The sequence below is a fragment of the Mustela nivalis genome (genome assembly GCF_964662115.1).
Source record: "Mustela nivalis genome assembly, chromosome: 5".
In the NCBI taxonomy this organism is placed as follows: domain Eukaryota; kingdom Metazoa; phylum Chordata; class Mammalia; order Carnivora; family Mustelidae; genus Mustela; species Mustela nivalis.
The window spans coordinates 1,429,221-1,444,178 of NC_139024.1; the positions used below are offsets into that span (position 1 = coordinate 1,429,221).

At 58.3% G+C, this 14,958-nt stretch overlaps 1 protein-coding gene across 2 annotated transcripts in view; it reads right to left on the reverse strand.

Annotated features, from left to right (window-relative positions):
• The window catches only part of SMOC2 (SPARC related modular calcium binding 2), a 143,086-nt gene that overhangs the window by 98,760 nt on the left and 29,368 nt on the right, over positions 1-14,958 (reverse strand). For both annotated transcript variants that reach the window (XM_082730437.1, XM_082730436.1), the window contains exon 2: positions 3,372-3,543. In XM_082730437.1, the coding sequence (XP_082586563.1) occupies positions 3,372-3,543 (172 nt within the window). The remainder of the gene's footprint in view (positions 1-3,371; positions 3,544-14,958) is intronic.

A 14,958-nucleotide genomic window follows, 5' to 3' on the forward strand; every position in this document is an offset into this window, starting at 1 on the left:
ATTGCTTCTTCAAAGACTGTTTCATCTTCAAATATCTGGGCTAACTCAGTCTTTGTCGAAGGCACAGTAACATATTTCTAGTGTTGGGGGTTCAGTTTGGGAGGCTTTGGGCGTTCTGTTTTCATGGTCCCCGTGAGGGATGAGCTGCCCTCTGGGCCAGGAGACCCTTGTGTCACTTTGCCTCGTGAGGTATGAGCTGTCCAGTCACTACAGGTCTCTGAAACCCACGTGAGAGATCGTCAGAGGAGAGCCGGGGACGGGAGCCTCTGGGGTTCTGGACAGTCTCACGCGGGCCATCGTAGAGCAGGGAGGAGGCCGTCCTCAGTCTAGACAATGCCGTCATGACCCGCAAGTTCTTACAGAGGCCCTGGGTGCCGTGGAACCAGAAGTCAATCCAGCGCAGGGCGAGGGCCAGGAGGTCACCTTACAGGCGAAGCCCACTCATTCTCATCCCGGTGCCTCTTCAGGGAGCCACTCATAACAAGGAACGCTGGTTTCCCAAGTGTCCCGGCGCGGACCTGCCTCGCTTCCCTTCACCACGCCTCCCAGACACGCTGTCGCCGAAGGTCGTGGCAAATCAGCACCGAGAGGTCCGCCAGCACCACGTCTCCAGCACCGAGAGGTCCGCCAGCACCACGTCTCCAGCAACACGTGTTCACTTCCTGTCTCTGAGCCACATTTTGGTGCTTCGCGCAATATTTCAGTCCTTTTCATGGTGATGACGTGGGGCGGTCTGTGGTCACGTGCATTCCCGAAAACTCAGATGAGGGCTGCCACCCTTCAGCACGGACGTCTTCTGTAAGCGAGATAGGTGTGTTGTTTTTTTAGATGCGATGCTTGTACACACTTGTAGACTGCAGGGTAGTGTACAGAACTCACGCACACACTGGGAAACCAGAGCACTGATCGGCCTCGTTTTGTTGGGGAGCCCAGATGCCGCGTCTCTGTGGCGCACCTGCACCGAGTGACCAGAATCCCGGGACGGCTCGGCGGGCGCGGAGCAGTGACTTCAGAGCCAGACAGGGAAGCTGCTTCAGGAATATCGATCATTCGCGTGAGGAACAACGGTTCCGCGTGTGTCCGGGTCTTCGTCCAGACCATCTGACGTCCTTCGTGTCTGTTTTCTCCAAAGGAATCAGAAACAGCACAGTTTGCTGAAACCTAACGGCCGCTGAGAAAACAGGTCTGAGGACCGTGCTGAACCCTGGGAACCCAGATGGGTGGGATTTGATGAATCGTGTTCTGTTTTCTACAACTGGGGAAGGATATTTAAGGAGAAAGTATCATTTTTCTTTTACAAAACTCTTTTTGTAAAGTTATGCGTTGCTTTCTTCCATCCCACAACGAGAGGCCGGGCGAGTCGTGGCGGCCCCCAGAACCCCGTGTCTGCCTCCACGCGCCCTTTGGAGGTAGTTTTCACTGGGGGAGGCACGTGCGCGTGTATGTGTGACTCCGTGCCATCATTTCTAATGCCGCTGACTTGGATTATCTCACCTTTCATGTCATTCTTCTATGAAAGATATTTCCTGTCTGTGCTTTAACATTTTAAAATTATATTTCCCTAATAAAGTATAACTTAAGTTATAAATCGTATGGGCTTTGTTCACAAAAACTACAGGTCTCTCCTGAGAATGCGCTGCTGTCCGCGGGGCCGGCGCTGGAAGAAGAGTCATCCTGTGCACCCCGTGGGTGGGCGGTGGCGTCAGACCCCCAGTGTCTTCGGACCCAGATACGACCCCCCCAGTGTGACCCCCCCCACCGCAGAGCCTTCCTTTCAAGTAAAATCAAATACTTTGTTCATCGCATTTTCATAAACGCAGCAAATTACTGAAACGGAGCTGCAGCCACGTTTCCCGCCGCAGCGGCTGCTCCCTTCACCTCGCGTATCCCTCCGGGGGCAGGTCCGGGGGAGACTCACCGGGGCCAACCCGGCGGATGCCCAGAGCCCGTGTGCCCAGGCCAAGGACCAGCGCAGACGGGAGGGAGGCCGGGGGCGTGGCATGGCGAGCGGCGCGTCTCCGCACAAGTCAGCGTGCGCCCTTCCCTTTTCTGCCTCAACTCCCCGGGGCTCCCCATTTCCCGCTAAGTAAGAGCAGAGCCCCCCACCCCCACCCCGCGCTAGTCCAGCGCTCCTTAGGGCGGTGCCCTCTCGTGTCCCCCGTCCTCGTGTCTCTACTCAGCCTCCCCTGGGGGCCTGGCTTCCTGCATGAAAAGGAGACGCACCTTCTGTGCGGTTCCCGCTCGGGCAGCAGCACCCAGCCACAGGGTAGGAAAGGGGCTCAGTGGGCAGTGCTCTGCTGGCCCCGCACGGAGAGGGTGTTCCCAGCGTCTCTGGCCAGAGGGTCTCCCCTGCACCGCAGCTCACACTAGGGCCCCTCCGGGGCTTTTAAATGCTCAGGGTCTAAAACACTTGGACTCTGAACAAAGCACGATGGTGGAAAGAAAGCCTCGTGAGCACGTGACCGCCGGTTTGGGCAACACCCAGGTACTAGACCCCGCGGGTGGTGCCTGCGGACAGGATCCAGCCCGGGCGAGCCCCGGCCCCAGCGTGGGCGCCGGTGCTGGTCACCTTGGGAGCCTGGGTCTGCGGGCCGAGCTCTCCCGTGGGGCCGAGGAGGGGGCTCTGCGGGAGCAGGCAGGGTGCCGACTTAGTCAGGTGCAGAAATGGCCGGGACGTGTTCCCCTCGGATACCGCGATTGTCTCGGGAAGGAAGGATGAGCAGGTGATTCAGAACGGGGCCAGGCTTGGAGCCAGGAGCCGAGACCTGGCCCGCGGTGGCCAAGGAAGTTCCACCTCGCTGAGGGCCTGCTGGGCCCACGCGGACACGGAGCAGAACCTCACCTCAGAGGCGGCTGTACTCTGGTCTTTTCTCTTAGCTAACAGGAAAAGGAAGGTCAATCCCTTTCTGAACGCGACCGTTTGTGCCGGAAATGTCAGCGTATGTTGCCGAGTCAAACCCTTCATTAACATAGGAAGGATTTCGGTGTTTGTGCTGGTTACACTGAAATCTGATTCTTGCATCAGGACAATCAGAAATTACACGTGAAACGTCCGTGGGAAGGGAAGTCACGGACAGCGGGCGCAGGCGCTGTGTGGGTCCCGCGAGCTGGAAGGAGAAAGGAGGGTGCGGTGAACCGAGGACGGTCCCCGGGGACGGTCAGAGCAGCCCGTGTCCTGGTCAAGTACCCCAAGGAAAGAGCATTAAACAGCTTCAAAAATGCCTCTGCTCCCGGGACTCACAGAAATTCCTCTTCCTATACACTACGAGAAAGTCCCACAAACTGAAAACCTTTCAGCGTTTGCTTATAAAAATTAGCAAGAGGAGAAAACAACGTGTGTGGCCGTCCGTGCTACCGGCCGCCCCGCTTACCTCTGCAGCTTCCTCGGTGCGCGATCTCCAGCTGAGGGTCTCTGCACTTGGCGCGCTGGAACTCGCAGCGGGACAGGAAGGTCCTGCCGTCCGACGCGCACAGGGGCTTCTGCAAGGAGCCCCCGCAGTCCAGGGCGCAGTCCTTGTCTTTATCTTGATCGACTCGCAGGAACTTGGGGGAGGGAAAAAACAAGAAGCCAGACAAACGTAAAGAGGCGTCCCGCAGAGTCGCAGAAAACAGAAGTCTGCCCAGGCCACACGCGGCGGCGGAGTGAGGCCCAAAGCGCAGCGGTGGTCCCTGAAGCCCCGAGCCCTGGGCCGCCGAACCCTCAAGCCGGCCGCGCTAAAGGGTGCACACAGCTCGGACGTGCAGGAATTCTGCTTGATCCTCAACGCTCATGCTCTCGGTCGTGACTTCGCTGGCGAGAACCCTCCCACACACGCCGGGTCTTGCCGCCCCCCCGGAGGTTGCTCCTGTGAGTCAAGAGGGGCCGGGGAGGCAGGTAACCCCTTCTCGGGTCCTTGCTGGAGCTAGCTGGCCGTCTTCTGCATAAACACCAGGCCAGGGAGGCTGCGGATGGCCGTGACACGGCCGGCAGCCCCACACACGTACACACACCCCCCAGCCTGACGTGGCCGATGGCGGGGCCTGCCCTCAGCCAGGACTGCAGGCATCCGCGAGCGCAGGACCGCGTGAGGGAGCCCCCAGGACCGTCCACAGCCCCTCTGCAGCCACCGTGCTCCCGTCGCCAGCTCCAGGGTCCCTGTGCTTGCCCTGGTGCTCTGGTACCCTGACATGACCCCGCAGGGCCAGCCGTGTCTCCCGGGGCCCATCTGCCCCTCCCCCGCCCTCGGAGGACATTTCCAGTCCGACCTGTCTGGTCCCCCATCTCTCGGGCAGAGCAGCGAGCAGGAAGGCGGCACTCGGGAAGGCTTTGTACATGGAATAAACAGAATCTCCACCTGCCTTTTGCACCCTGGTGTACCCCCTGCCCCACAGGGTTTTCTCTGACTTCTGGAGCACTAGCAGTTCGCTAAGCGAAAACAAGGAAGGAGAAAATAGGAAACAGAGATGTGGCTATTTTTTTTTTAATTTTACTTATTTATTTGAGACAGAGAAAGCAAAGCCGCGGGAGTAGCAGGGTCAGAGGGAGAAGCAGACTCCCTTCTGAGCAGTGGCCCAATGTGGGGCTCGCCCCCAGGATCCCAGGTTCGCGACCTGAACCGAAGGCAGAGGCTTCACCGACAGAGCCCCCCGGTGCCCAGAGCTGTGGCTATGACCGCGTGCTGCGTGGGGGCGGCTGGCCCCTGAGTACTGTGTGCACTGGCCTCGTTTGTCCCAGCGGGATTTATGGAGGTAGAGGGTCTCGTCCACTTGTTCCCTCTTCAGGACGAGAAAAAAAGGAAATTCTCAAATTTTAGATACTTCATTCCTCTTTCTTCTTTTTTTGTTTTTGTTTCATTTTTCTGATTTTTTGTTTGTTTTTTTTATTTCATGTTCTCAGTGCTCCAAGATTCCTTGTCTACGCGCCACGCCTGGTGCCGCGTGCGGTCCACGCCCCTCAATACCTCGTTCTTTGAAAGGTGCCGTGCTTCCCCGGGAGGCTCTGGGGTCCTCGCCGGCACTGTTCCAGAGTGACCCAGAGCTGACTCGGAGACAGACGTGGAGGGAGGGAGGACCCGAGCAGGGGCAGACCCCACAGGGAGTCCGGGCAGGGCCTGGCACCCCCGGTCGGGTCCTGGGAGGGAAGGGCCGAGCGCACCGGGGCCCGGAAGGTGCCGCTCAGACGTCCCAGAGCAGCAGCGGGGGCTGGGGAAGGTGGTCCTGTTCTCGCTGTCCGGATGAAGGCTCCAGCCGGGGACAGGTGCCGGGGGCAGGAGGCAGCGGGGTCTTCGCGGGGGGCCTGGGGCCACGGCGGGGACGCGCTGTTGTAACTTGCTCGGGCTCACTCAGCCGAGAGACGTGTGGAGACAGATCGCTGCTTTCTCACGTTGTGTGGAACGTTGTTCTTTTATTCAAAAATGGGCAAGGCAAGCCCACGCGGTCTTTTGACAGAATTCTGTCTCCGTGGAGTTTTACGACCCAGTTTTTTTCTCTTTGCCCAAATGTGCTCGAACTTTCCAGCTCGGAGGTGCACCCTGGGGCTGCCGAGTTCCCGGGACGGGCTGACACCCCACAGCAGGGAAACTCGGGGAGCGCGTGCACGGAAACGCGGCCTCCAGTTCCCCGGAGCTTCTCCGCGCGCCTCGCGGCTCCCGCAAAGCTCCTCTCACACGCACAGCCGGGCCCTGCAGGGCAGCGTCATGCAAACGAGAGACACAGAGACAGACAGGGGACAGACAGGGATACAGAGAGACAGAAATGGGAGACAGAGAGACATTCAGAGACAAAGACGGGCAGAGAGAGCAGAGACAGAGAGAGAAAAATCGAGAAAGAAACAGAGAAAGACAGGAACACAAATGGACAGACAGAGACTAACAGAGACAGACGGAGCCGGGAGACAGAGCACAGCTGAACCGAGCGCCCACCGGACCGGCCCTGCCCGAAGGCCACACCGATCCCTAAGTCCGGCCTGGAAGGGGGGTCTATTCACGTCTCCTGAAACCCCAGATCCCTTGCGGTAAGACACTGAAGTCATCCTTTTCCCTAAGGAGAGAGATGGCGTCTACATCGCACAATAGAGGAAAAAAGGCTCAGGGTTCTGGCGTTGGGAATTGGACCATAATCCCTGATAATTTAATGGTGCGGAACGAACAGGGGCTCTTTCCTTGGTCAGAAAGAAGAGAACACACTCGACACACGTCTCTCCCATTCCCACCCCTGACCACAGTCACTTCCAAGGCAGATGGTGCGCGGAGGACAATGAGCTCTTACCTGGGCTGTTTGTTCTTTGACACACAAACCCCGTTAGAGGAAAATAAAACAGCCCTCTTTTAAAGAATTCACTGTTTATTAAAAGAACTTGGTAGAGGGTCTTCAAACTAGTTAAGATAAAAGGTAATTTGCCAAATTTAGAAAGAAATCAGACACTGATGGACACGAAGCGAGACCTCAGAGTGCCGGGGGTCCCCGTGTCTGTGTCTTGACAACGTGGCGCTGTGCCCACGTACAAGGAGAGGCGGGAGGAAGTCACGGAGGGCGCCCGCGCGACCCTGCACGGGGCAGAGGTAGTAGGTCCGGGGCAAATGCATCAGAAACATGGTCTATACTTCGCTTAGTACAACGCGAGGGTGTAAGCCGGAGGAAAGTTAGAACAAAACCCAAACACTGAAGAAACGGGTTAAACTATTTACGTATCCATGTGGCTGGATTTTCCCTCCAGGACACTGATTTAAGACTTTTTTTTTTTTTTCACTGTTTATGCTACGGGATAACACCAAGAAATACGTAGTTCCGCGGTGAGAACTTTCTAAATCAGAGCCCACTGGAAACTATGTACGGCTTCGAAGTGCATTTGCGGAATCTGCAGAGGAGACTCACCCTGGGGGCCGGGGAACAGACGCACGGTGAGGGCATTGGGGAGGGCACACACCTGCCGGGGCACAGGAGGGAAGGATCTTGAAAGCGACCGAAGGACGGGCATGAGCACGAGCGGTCACGAGCACGAGCCCGGGAAGGAGTTCCTGCCTTTGCAGTAAGCCAGAGAACCAGGATCGGCGGGGCCAAGGGAGAACCTGTCCTGTCTACAACCCGCCCCAAAGGGTAAAGTGGAGCCAGTAGGACACTTGCCCCGGGCGCTTCTCCCAGCAAGACTGCCTTTGCGATCACCCCTCACGCACTGGAAGCAGTACGAGCCGAGTCAGACCAGCTTCAGCGGAACCTAGTGGATAATTACTGAGGGACTGCTCTCCACCGTTCTCATCTCCAGGGCAGTGGGATTCAGAGGACAGCCTGCCTGCTGAGATTAAGGGGGCAGCAAACCTGGAACCACGAGTGACGACCAGGTCGCCGGGACACCCCATGATCACCGGGTCAAGAGAACGTAGCAGGTTTTTCAACGAACGTGCGGGAAACAAATTAAGGTCCATCCCTTCTCTCTGGGTCAATGCTGAGGGGCTGCCTGTGACAGGAGGACCCACCAGAGGGGCTGACAGGTGAGGGAAGGGGTAACATGGGGGCCAGAGCAGTGCCTCTGAGTGCCAACCCCAGGAGGAGTGTCCACTTTGAGTGAAGAACCAGGAAAGACCTCTCAGGGCTTGAAAGCCTCCAGGGGAAACACAGTCCCAACAGCCTGGATGAGACGTTCCGGGACGCAGTTTCCGGATGCGTCTCTGGTCAGTGAGGACATGGAAACAGTGCCGGCTCAGTGGTGAAAGCAGGAGCCTAGAAACCGTCATTCTCCTCTTTATTGGCCTTGCCGCCTTCACACCGGCATGGACGCGAGAGTCCCTGCGAGTGTTTCTGTAGACCGCTGGCTGGCTGCTGGTCCCTGACCCGCTGTGTCCCGGGACTCTGCTGGCTCCTCTGGGGACACCTCCTTCCGCCGGCAGGTTTCAGCTCCAGCCCACGCGGGGGACGGGCGGGGGCTGGGTCGGCTCCAGCCCACGCGGGGGACGGGCGGGGGCTGGGCGTCCTGCTCTGTTCTCTTCTCCTTACCCCAAACTCTTCCTTTGCGGTTGCTTCCCTCACCTGCTCCCGCATCAACACCAACGTCAACGTCCTTGCATTTCTGCGTCTTGTTGGCGCTTCTTGGAGGTAAGTCAAGAAATCTCTTGGGTTATTCATTGTTCCAGGTTCATGTTAATTTGAGATTCAGTGAGAACCTGGTTATCATAAAATCCTTAACAAAAAACGATGTGGATGGTATTGCCTTAAGACAAGAAGGATTTTGGCAAAACATACATAAATCAATCAATCAATCACATTAGTCAACATTCGTCCTTGCTCCCAGCATCAGACGTGACTTGTCTGCACACGGCGGATTTCGACTCTACTTCCCTGTAGAAGACGGCACAGAACACGGAAATCCCCAGCTGTCACACCCCCACCCGAGGGTCCCACCAGACTTCCCATCACGTTACGGTGCTTACAGAGGGCTCACTCGATCTGGGGCACGATCCCCATTGATTCCAGGGACAACCCAGCGCCACTTGCTAACCCAGAATCCCAGGAAGAATCAAGGGACACACCAAATGTCAAATGTGTCACGATCTACGTGTCCCTCTCGGCCACAGCCTCATGAATCGGCACGAGGCTGGCACGGGGAGACGCTAGAGCGGACACTCAAGCACCCCCGGGGGCCCACGGGACCGTCACCCCACAGGTAGTGGGGACATACGTTCCCCCATGTGGCCTTGGCCACCCCACAAGGTGTCTGGTGTGCAGCCGGGGCTCGATACAGGCTTGTCTGGTGTGACCCTGCGGCACTCACTCCGGAGTGGCCAGGGCACACGGCGGAGGAAAGGGAAGGGGGTGGGGTGCCCTGAGGCAGGAGTGCAGGGGCGAGGGTGAGCCGAGGCCATGGACGGACACGTGCGCCCCAGGAGGAAGCCCCGGCCGGCACGCCCCGCGGTGGCTGTTCGAACGAGCAGTGCTGCCTGACTGGATGCCCCATCTGTCTGTCCGTCCGCCGGCCTCTGCGGCACACGCCTTACTTGGCAGGCATCCCAGCATCGGTGGACTGAGGCACACAAAAGCTCAGGTATCCACTCGGCCCGTCAGCGGAGCCAAAAATGAACATTCCACCTGGAGAAACATTGCCAGTGACGGGGAAGTTTGCGCAAGAAGTGTCTAAAAGTGAACATCAAAGGGATTAAACCCCTGCCAGACTCCGCGTCCCCAACACCCCCATGCGCACACCGGGATCACCACGGCTCTGTGTTGACGGCACCGCCAGGGACTGGCTCACAACGTGCACCCCCCGTGTTCCCCGCAGGGACCCTGATTTGCAGACCAGGGTGAAACCAGGCATCCCAAGGAGGTCGCGCGACCACTAGCGGCCCGACCTGTGTCGTGGAGCCGCGTGGCTGGAGGTGCCCGCCACGGGCCACGGGCCATGGGCTGTGGGCCGTGGGCCGTGGGCACAGCTGGCACCCGTGTTCCGAGAGGGGCTCCGCAGGATCTGTGACTCCCCCAAGCACTCCACACTTCCGGAGGTGGCGGAAGGAGCAGCACACGGCCGCTGTTTCTCTTTGTGTCCTGCTTTCCTCGATGACCGGATGCATTTCCTTGATGACATGACAGTTTCTAAGGCCGGAGTGTCTTCTTGGAGCTCCTGCTCATTTCGAAGCATTTAGACCAAAGTACGCTAAAATGCCTGTTAGAGGGCAACCTGGGAAGCCAGGAAGACTTCTTCCGGAGGCTGACACAGCAGATCACTTGTTCCCGGGCCGGACCTCCGTGGGGACCACGTGCTGCAGGGAAACCGCTCCCACTGTGGGCGTCACGAGGCAGGAGTCAGGAACCAGGACACGCATGAGGCAGGAGTCAGGAACCAGGACACGAGCCCTGGCTGGAAGCAACCTGCTCGCGCGGCCACGGGGAGATTGCCACAGCGCCCGGAAGCGGGCATGAGGACAGGGGGTACCAGGAAGCGCACAGGATGCTTCCGACTGGGCTGGCACTTGGGGGGAAGGAGTACCTCACGTCAGGGCCGGGGATGCTGCTCTCCAAGCGGCACCGGGTCTGGGTCTGCATCCACAGCCAGCAAGATCCCCAGAACCTCGTCTCCACCCCCGCTGCATCGAATCCCCGTCTTCCTCCCCGTGTCCATCATCTCGCGCTTCCTCAGACAAGACGTGGGCCCAACCTGCATTCTGAAAGTAGGGGCTCCCCCTGCCAATGAGGGTCGCGGGGCTCACGATCGCCACAGGTCCGCTTCCTGCAGGTTTCCCCGACAAGTCCGAGCACAAAGCAGGTTCTAACAAGGATGTGCCGTGCGAAAAAGCTGGACAACGGGATGTTGCTGGGACATCCCCGGTGTGCAGAGCAGCCAGGATCCCAAGGGAGACGCACTCAGCAGGGGCAGGAGAAGACCCTCCTCTCCCCCATACCCATCGCCACCAACCAGCACAACCACCACGCCCCGAGGGGAAAGAAACAGATGCGGAGGTCCGAGTCCCTTTCTTGTTATGGAGAGAACCGATCCCTTGTGCTCACGGGCTGGGGGCAGTGCAGACGGAATGATGCTGTCGGGGCTGGAGGCTAGGAGGGGGCTCTCGGGAACAGAGGCGCAGAGACCCGGGCCCTCAGGGGACACAAGGTGCAGGTGCCCCTTCAACTGAAGAAGCGACAGAGGGTCCCAGGGCGGGTCACCCAGCGAGTCCGTGACACCACAGGAACCACAGCAAGGACTCGGGAACCAGGCGATCACCTCCTGCAAGTACGCCTGCCAGGGTCCTCGGCCCAAAGGCGCCAGCGCTGGGTCATCTCTCCCAGGCCTCAAGCCCAAGGCTGCAGTAATTCCCCCGAAACACAGGACCAGCCTCTAAAGGGAGCTTCGGGGGCCGTGTGGCAGGGGGCTGCCTTCCCTCCCGCTCTCCGTTCTCATCAGCTCCCGCCTCGAAGGCATGCGGTGCCGGTCATGTCTGGTGTCCTCAGAAGAGAAAAGGGCTTATTCTCCCTCTCACCTTGGTTTGCACATTAGAACAAATTCTTCACATTTTTTACAATCTTGGTGTATGTCACGAGATAGCCAAGGCATGGGATCCTTCCTCAGGAATTCTCCTCACGGTTCTTGGACATGCAGCATCTGAACGGCAGTCACTCCGGCACCCAAAATTGTCATCATCATTGCAACGCGTAAGTGCAACCCTGAGGTGGGTGGGACCGTCTGGAAGCCCCATGTTCACTAGAGCTGGCGCTGCTGGAGTCCGTCACCTGACGCCTGTCACTACGGCGCCCGGGTCACCCTCCGCCAGGTGCCTGTGCGGGGAGAACCCACTCGCTGCTCTAACCCGCAAGCCTCCTCCAAGCAAAGGTGTTTCAGGGGAGCATGACGGCTGCACGGCAGGCGTCCCTCTGAAGCCTTTAGAACACGCAGCTTGCTGTCACCTCGAGCCGTACATCCGGTGTGGGGACACCGTTAGCTGCCTGCTGCCATGTGTACTGAAATTAATAAAATTAGATGAGACTTAAAATTCGGGTGCTCCTCCCAGGAGAATGGGGAGGAAGAGAAACGAGACAAACTCAGAAAGGGAGACAAACCATAAGAGATGATAAAACCGTAAGAGACTTGGGGTGGGGGCTGGGCAGCCGGGTGACGGGCAGCAAGGAGGACCCGTGACGTCCCAAGCACTGGGACACTAAACCCCACCTCCGAAGCTGACAACGCACCGCAGGTTAATGAATTCAATTTAAGTAAACTAAAAAACAGAATGAAGTAGGATAAAACAGAGTTCCGGATTTTCGCCACACGGTTGCTCTGAGAGCCCAGAGCCGACCGGGACGACGGTGTCTCCCTCGCCGAGGACGGCTCCCCCCGGCACTGCCGCCAGGAAGCAAGGCCTGAAGGCTCTCAGTCCCTCGTCTGGCCTCCTAGAGCCTACGGTTTTAGAACAATTGCAAAAGGACAACTAAAAATCAATTCCACGGCAAAATGCTGACAGAAGAACCTTGTTTTGAAAAAGTGATGCTGAGATTCACAATGTTAGTTAGGAAGGAAAGAGAAATGCCTTCTTCCAGGGAGGAGGAAGTGGGTGATTTCGGCCGAGGGGATGGAGAGGTTTCCGAGGCCACCGTGGGCCACTGCAGGGCTGCGGGGAAAGAGCAGGAGGGAGGCAGAGCCCCTGGGGGGACGGCAAGCCAGGGAAGCAGCGGAGTGAGAAGATGCTGCGACACGGGCAGTGGGGCTCCCCGTGCTCGGAGTGAGCACGGGGACACGTGGGACGCTGGGCCACACACCCGAAGCCCACGGGGCTGCCCCAAACAACAGCTTCACTCTGTGCTCCCGGGGCCCCTGCCAACCAGGCGTCTTCCTGGTGCACGAGGAACCAAGCATCGCGTGCACGTCACCCACACTTACAGGGAAAGCAAGTGTCCCACAGAGACACAGAGAGAACTTGGGGTTTTTCCGAGGACAGTGTCCAAACTCTGGAAGCAAACCCCGCAGCCTTGCCTGCACTCGGCGCTGACGGCCCTGGTGAATGTCCAGCAGCGCCGGAGACGCTCATGAAAGAATCCAGCTTGCCCTCGTGGGGGTCCCAGAGCCCCCAGCCTCCAGTCGGGGGAGGAGCACGCCGGCAGTTCCCGGGATGGGCAGAGCCCGAATTCCATGACTCAGAGCATGGACACGGCCTGGCCAATCAGCCTCAGAACTTGGGGGTCAGGAACCAGTGCCCTGATCTAGCAGGGCCAACAGACATATCCTGTGGCCAGAGAACTGGGAACCCTAGGAGTCAGGGCAAATCAATAGTTGCACCTTTGGCGGCGCAGCTCGGGGACTGGGCTGTGCAGGCATCGGGGGACAGAAGGCCAGGACAGCAACATTAGGAGAAAGACGCCCTCAGATGACGTCCGCTCTGAGCGCCGGGGCTCCCTGCCCCGGAACATCAGTCACATCCCCAGTTGAGCACGGCTCAGTTCCAACACCTTTATCACATTTTTCCCATCTTCTTGGCAGGGAGATGTGTCCAGGAAAGATTTCCAGTGAAGCTTCACTTACCCAAAAAGGTTTTGCTGGGCTCTTTCTCTGCATTTCAGTGGAAGTCCAGAGAAATGCTAAGTGTGAAACCCAGGAGAAGGGGAGAGGGAAGAGGGAAGACTCTGACCTCCCTGGAAGCCCCTAACTGGGGAGACAGACAGGACTGCCACGGCGCCTGTCCCCACGTCCAGCCTCCCGGCCCCAGACGCCCCACTCTGCCATCGCACTGCGAGTGAAGCCACGGGGACCGTCTGCGAGGGGACGCAACTCTGACCAGCATACGCCACGACTATTTAAGAAGCTCGACAAGATGTGGACCGATATCGATATGCTGGGAATCCCATCAAACCAAGAAAACAGTGAGGTTTGTAATGGAAACAGAGACACACTTGAGTTTAGGATTGTTCCAATAGCATCGGGACAGTCCCACACTCCTAACACTCGGATTCCACGGCCGGTGACGTGCAAAGCTCATAGAAGTGGCTGCTGCGTGGAAACCTGTGACGTTTTCCAGAGGGTGACTCCGTTAGGAGCTCACGTCAAATAACCCTGGATGGCAAAAACCAGTGAGGACCCCGTGAGGACAGAGGCATTTAACTCTGGAGTGCATGGCGATGGAGGAGGTTTTCTCTGCTGCCATTTAACTGGGGGCGGGGGGGGCAGAGTTTATGCAATTTTTGAAACACATGTGTGCGTCTCTGCGTTACCAACGTGCTCATCTGAAATGATTTTAACCACCCAGCGTGTCACATACTTAAAATTTTGATGTTACTATATATCAAACTAACACAATTTCAGGCAAGGAAACCATCATAGGGCCCAATCTTATCACACTGAGGTCCATTCTGAAGACATCTTCATACTTTGAAGGTCGTTTCCTGAAGCCTTCCTTTGGCTCCGTCCCGCACGTGAGAGTCGCATCCCGTTCCTGCAACACCGGCCTCCCCACGCACCACGGCTACGTGGCACCTTGTCAAAGTGACGGGAACCAGGTTGTCCCAACTGTCCACTGGTGAGGACCGGCTTTCCAGCCAGCGCCCTTCACAGACCACCTCTGAGCATCTATGCGTTCATCCGTGTCGTCTTTATTCAAGTCTTCTTGGAAACTACCTGCCCAGCAATTTATGAAAGACTCAAGAAAACATCCCCCAGGGACACGAATTTCCTCCCATAGCCCCGGGTTCAAGCTGCCAGCGGGCGCGGCGTGGGCAATGGGAGAAACGCACCTCGCCGTGTGGATGGCAGCGCTGGCCAGGGAGTGCGGGCCGGTCGCGGTGCCGGCGCCCTTTCTCGGGGGCGAGCTGATGCCCCATGACCCACCTCCTGCCCCTGTCTGCGTGTGAGCTCCCCCAGTGTGGCTGACCCGCCACCACTGTCGTCCCAGAACCTAGGGAGAAGCCTGTCCAGCTCCCCTGACGTTGCTCTGTAATAATGTCCCAGTCACCGTGATGCCCTGGGGGCTCCCACGGCCCCTGCAGCCTCCCAGTCTCCCTCCGGCCCCGGGCTGTCTCTGAAGGGGGACCCGGCCGGCTTCCGATGAACCAGGGAGCGGCGGTGGCTGAGAGAACCGGGCGTCTGCGCAGGTGTGAGTGGGAACGGGCAGGCGTGGGCAGGCACGGCGGCCCTTCCTCCGGCCCCTAGGAGAGCCTGGCTAAAACCTAAGGGGCCTGGACAGGAGGTAGGTATAGGAAAGGGAGAGCGTCTTCGAGCAACTTTGTGCGTGCGTGTGTGCGTGTGTGCGCAGTGTGTGCAGTGTGCGCAGAGTGTGCTTGCGTGTGCGCAGTGTGCACAGAGTATGCGCAGAGTGTGCACTGAGTGTGCGTGCGTGTGCGCAGAGTGTGTGTAAAGTGTGTGCAGAGTGTGCGTGCGTGTGCGCAGAGTGTGTGTAAAGTGTGTGCAGAGTGTGCGTGTGTGTGCGCAGAGTGTGCGTGCGTGTGCGCAGTGTGCGCAGAGTGTGCTTGCGTGTGTGCAAAGTGTGTGCGGAGTGTGCTTGCGTGTGTGCAAAG